This window comes from Nanorana parkeri, unplaced genomic scaffold (genome assembly GCF_000935625.1).
Source record: "Nanorana parkeri isolate BGI_ZX_2015 unplaced genomic scaffold, ASM93562v1 scaffold4379, whole genome shotgun sequence".
In the NCBI taxonomy this organism is placed as follows: Eukaryota; Metazoa; Chordata; class Amphibia; order Anura; family Dicroglossidae; genus Nanorana; species Nanorana parkeri.
Window position 1 is genome coordinate 1,835 of NW_017310642.1, and position 5,406 is coordinate 7,240.

Sequence of the window (5,406 nt, forward strand, 5' to 3'; positions counted from 1 at the left end):
GAGAGCCGGAAGGAGGTCGGTGAGAGCCGGAAGAAGGTCTGCGAGAGCCGGAAGGAGGTCTGTGAGAGCCAGAAGGAGTTCTGCGAGAGCCGGAAGGAGGTCTGTGAGAGCCGGAACTCTGCTTGTTTCTAGGAGACCAAATACTTATTTTCCACCAGAATTTGCACATAAATTCCTTCCAGATCCGCCGATGATGTGATCTGTCCGGATTTGTCTCTCATGGTTGGGGTCTCCCGGTGATGTGATCTGTCCGGATTTGTCTCCCATAGTTGGGGTCTCCCGGTGATGTGATCTGTCCGGATTTGTCTCTCATAGTTGGGGTCTTCCGGTGATGCCAATTACACGCCGAACTCATCTCACCACGGGGGAGAACTCACACAATTGCTGGCTGACTACATACTTTTTTGCCCCACTGTATATCACGTGCCGTGTGTGCTCCTCCTTCCACATACATTATATATCATGTGCCGTGTGTGCTTCTCCTTCCGGATACGTTATATATCATGTGCCGTGTGTGCTTCTCCTTCCGGATACGTTATATATCATGTGCCGTGTGTGCTTCTCCTTCCGGATACGTTATATATCATGTGCCGTGTGTGCTTCTCCTTCCGGATACGTTATATATCATGTGCCGTGTGTGCTTCTCCTTCCGGATACGTTATATATCATGTGCCGTGTGTGCTTCTCCTTCCGGATACGTTATATATCATGTGCCGTGTGTGCTTCTCCTTCCGGATACGTTATATATCATGTGCCGTGTGTGCTTCTCCTTCCGGATACGTTATATATCATGTGCCGTGTGTGCTTCTCCTTCCGGATACGTTATATATCATGTGCCGTGTGTGCTTCTCCTTCCGGATACGTTATATATCATGTGCCGTGTGTGCTTCTCCTTCCGGATACGTTATATATCATGTGCCGTGTGTGCTTCTCCTTCCGGATACGTTATATATCATGTGCCGTGTGTGCTTCTCCTTCCTGACACGTTATATATCATGTGCCGTGTGTGATTCTCCTTCCTGACACGCTATATATCATGTGCCGTGTGTGCTTCACCTTCCGGATACGTTATATATCATGTGCCGTGTGTGCTTCACCTTCCACATACGTCATATATCATGTGCCGTGTGTGCTTTACCTTCCACATACGTCATATATCATGTGCCGTGTGTGCTTCTCCTTCCCGATACGTTATAGATCATGTGCCGTGTGTGCTTCTCCCTCCTGACACGTTATATATCATGTGCCGTGTGTGCTTCTCCCTCCTGACACGTTATATATCATGTGCCGTGTGTGCTTCTCCCTCCTGATATGTCCACACATAAAAAGGGGTCCTATTAAGTTATGCAACACGTGTAGAGAACCTGTGCTTTATCCATACATAACAACAGGTTCTCTTTAATGTCCCCTCCCCCGGTCCCCAATCAGCTGCTGGGAGCAAAGAAAGAAAGGCCAGCATTTTATCCCCACCACCCATGTGACAATGCTGGGCCAATCGGCATCATGCGTGTAAAGGGGAGTATATCCTGCCAGACGGGGGCATTAAAGAATACATGTGACCCGGAATGTACAGGGGGGCAGACGTCAGCTTCCACCCTCATCACCTCCCGGAGACAAAGCGGCAGATCTTACTTGTAGTTCTGACATTCGTTTTCCGTTATGTTCAGCTGCGTATCGAGCTGATCCAGAAGAGTGTCGGTGCAATCCTCGCACAGCGGGTGATCGACATCCGTCTGTCCCGACATAATATCAAACAGATCTCCGGTCACCTGAAAGACAAAGATGGCGACACTCGAGTCCATCCAGAACATTCCAATATAAAATGACTTTGTGACCCTGGTCAGGGAATGTGCAAAACCTCCTGGCTGAAAGACTGTGGGGACCGACTACGCACTGCAGAGAGTCTTCTGACTTCTCTTCCATTGTTACTCGATGTAGAACAAAATATGAAAAGCAAATCCCACAATAATCTTAAAGGTGATAACTTCCAACAAACACTACATCCTGTATAATGAAAGGAGGAGGGGGAGGGGAGACGCTGCGCAAGGCTTCATGCATAGAGTTGTATGCCTAACCCTAAGGCCGGGTTCACACATAGGCAGCACTGTAAAGGCGCGTTTATGCGCGTTGTGCACATTTTGATGCGCATACATAAAGATGCACGTGCGGGCAATGGAAGAGCTGACGTTTAAAACACACAAAAACGCTCACGAAACTGTGCAACATGCTTCTGCGGCGTGTTTTTGGCCATTTCCATTGAAGTCTATGGGGCAAAAATGCGCTTTTAAAAAGGAGAACTATGAGGGGGGGGGGGCTTTCCTCTGGTCCTCATAGTTCGGGGCGACATGTGACAATGAGACTGTCACAGGTCGGCTCAGTAGATCGGGAAGTGAGAGAATACATACCGGCGTTCGCTCACTTCTCAATCCTATGCCGGCAGAGAGCTGTGACAGGGGAGGGGCTGGATCCCCCCCTCCCCGCTCTGACTGGGAGAACGGAGGGGGGAGGGGGCGGGTACAGCTGGCTCTGCCTCTAGATAGGAGGAGCCAGCTGTCACTCACACAGCTGGGCGGATCCAGACAGAATTGTCCCGGCTGCGGCGTCTCAGTATACCGCGAGCTGTAGCTCCCTATATACTGAGCCTAGGGTGACGGGAGGACGCTAGTTTGTGTCCTCCCGTTATCTTTAGGAGAACTATGGGGGAAAGCCCTAACCCCATAGTTCTCCTTTAACTGTCCAAAGAAGCTCATATATCTTTTTGGTGTTTTCCTGCTCAGGTGTGAACAAGGGCCATTGAAAATCATGGGATTTATTGTGTTGGCACTTAAAAAGCCCTTTTCCAACTGCTCAAAAACGCCTAGCTGTGAACCCGGCCTTAAGCTGGCCATAGGCACCTTGAATTCCTGCTATACTGGGCCAAATGTGAGCCATGGGTGGACCCGTCAGCACCACCTGGGCCAACAATTCAGTTCAATAATTGACTGAGCCAGGTGAAAAATGATCAACCGAACAGTGATGGCATCCAATCAGAGGCCACTGCCATCAGGGAATACCATGTCCATGAATGGGGGGACTTGGTCAAGAACAATGTTTAGGTCAGTGGTACGTGTCAATGTAACATGGACATGAATGGCCGGACCCGAGGTCTCCCAGCAGAACATTGTCCATCACACTGCCTCTGCCAGCTTGTCTTCTTCCCATAGTACATCCTGGTGTCATCTCTTCCCAGGTAAGTGACCCCCCCGCCAGCCACACAATGTAAAAGAAACATGATTCATTAGACCAGGGCCACCTTTTTACATTGCTCCGTGCTCCAGTTCTGATGCTCATGTGCCCATTATAGGCACTTTTGGCAGGGGACAGGAGTCCGCACAGGCACCCTGACCGATCTGGGGCTATGCAGAACAACAAACTGCAATGGAACCAGCAATTTGATCTCCAGTATCTCTTCTATTGGATCGGACTACACGGCCCAGCCTGAGGGTTAATGATACTTGGACACCCATGACCCTGTCTTCTACATATTTGGGGGTTCAAATTATGGCAAGACATATTTAGACTGCAATTTGTTTCCTATAATACAAAGATTGAAATCCCAATGTGATGTTTGGTGTAAGCTCCCCTATCTGTGGTGGGAGAGTGACTCTGAAGATGATCTGGATGCTCCAATTATTATATATGCTACATAACTCCCCCAACACTTTTAGAGCATTAGCACGATTTGTAGAGAACGTATATGGGAAATAAAAGCCCCCACAAGTGAAACTGGAAACTTTGCAATACCCCAAAGATGAAGGAAGCTCATCCACCCCTAATCCTTGGAAATATTTCCTGGGGTCACAGCTCCAACAGCTGCTGGGTTGGGAGAGTAGGCACTCTCAGGCCTTTAGTATTAAAGAGATCCACTTCTCACTCTTGAAACCTCTCGCCCAGATGTTCCTTGTACATATAATATATATCGCACCCCTGAAGTTTCATATCATATTGGTCTTTGAGCAGACTCCAAATGCCCAAAGTGTGGCCTACAACCAGGCTCGTCAAATCATTTACAGTGGCGCTGCTCCTGATAAGTCACTTTAGAATAAGATACATTCAATATTTGGAGTGTCGGTCCCTAATAAATCTCTTACATATATTTGGGGTACATTCGAGTCTTCTGAGCTCGATCACTGCACTGTTGTCACTACATTAAAACCATTTGCCGCCCATTAGATACTTGAAATGGATCTCTCATGTCCACCAATCGCTGGAGGCCTGGATGGCGGAGCTGGATCGTTAATATCCTTTGAGAAACTTCCAGTTCAGTAGAAGGGTACATGATAAATATTACAAGATGTGGGACTGCTGGTGTATGTGCAGGAACTGTCCCTATGTATAGTATATTCTCTGCACACGTGTTAAAGATTGTTCTCTTCCTTGTATACCTGGAAAGTGATGTGCAGTGGGTTTGTACCGATGTACTCACCTGGTTGTCGCATTGTCCTGTGGGTGAAAAAGCCACAATAACTCTGGCAGGTGGAGCCTCCTATTTACCTTGAGTCTTCTGCTCAGGTTCTCCATTGTTCCTCCATCAGATGCTTCTCCAATTAGGGTGAAGCTGTTTGCACTTTCTGTGGACATCATCCTTAATGTGGAAGAAATACAGGTTAGAATCATGTTTAAACTATGAAAATCCAAGGCCAACAAATAATGAATGGCGGGGCCACAAACATGCTTCTCATCATCCAACCATCAAATGGGCAGCAGAGGGTTGGATGTAGGGCTGCAACAACTAATCGACATAATCGATTTTTAAAATAATCGTTAGCTGCAGCTCTAGTTGGATGAATCCCTGTCCTCGGTAAATGTATAGAAGTCCCGTTTTCAGACTCGCAGTACTTCCCTAACACGCACTAACACTCAGGGCACCCCTTGCGTGACCTCGAAATTCCCAAGTACCCAGACATTACAGGGTTAGGGTTTGTTCTTGTCCTTACCTTCTATTTCTAGAATAGGATTCTGCTCTATGAGACTTTGCATCAACAGTATAACATGGACATACTTTATATGTGTACTACACGCCACCGTCATGTTACTATGGACACACCATTTACTTTATGTGTACTACACGCCACCGTCATGTTACTATGGACACACCATTTACTTTATGTGTACTACACGCCACCGTCATGTTACTATGGACACACCATTTACTTTATATGTGTACTACACGCCACCGTCATGTTACTATGGACACACTATTTATTTTATATGTGTACTACACGCCACCGTCATGTTACTATGGACACACCATTTACTTTATATGTGTACTACACGCCACCGTCATGTTACTATGGACACACCATTTACTTTATATGTGTACTACACGCCACCGTCATGTTACTATGGACACACCATTTACTTTAT

General features: G+C 47.1%; 1 protein-coding gene across 1 annotated transcript in view; it reads right to left on the bottom strand.

Annotated features, from left to right (window-relative positions):
- Nucleotides 1-1,628: 1,628 nt before the first annotated feature.
- LOC108803875 (beclin-1-like) overlaps nt 1,629-5,406 on the bottom strand; it is a 13,367-nt gene continuing 9,589 nt past the window's right edge. Inside the window, exons 5-6 of the mRNA XM_018575669.1 lie at nt 4,534-4,624; nt 1,629-1,769 (exon numbers count right to left, since the gene is read on the bottom strand). Of these exons, the coding sequence (XP_018431171.1) occupies nt 1,629-1,769; nt 4,534-4,624 (232 nt within the window). The remainder of the gene's footprint in view (nt 1,770-4,533; nt 4,625-5,406) is intronic.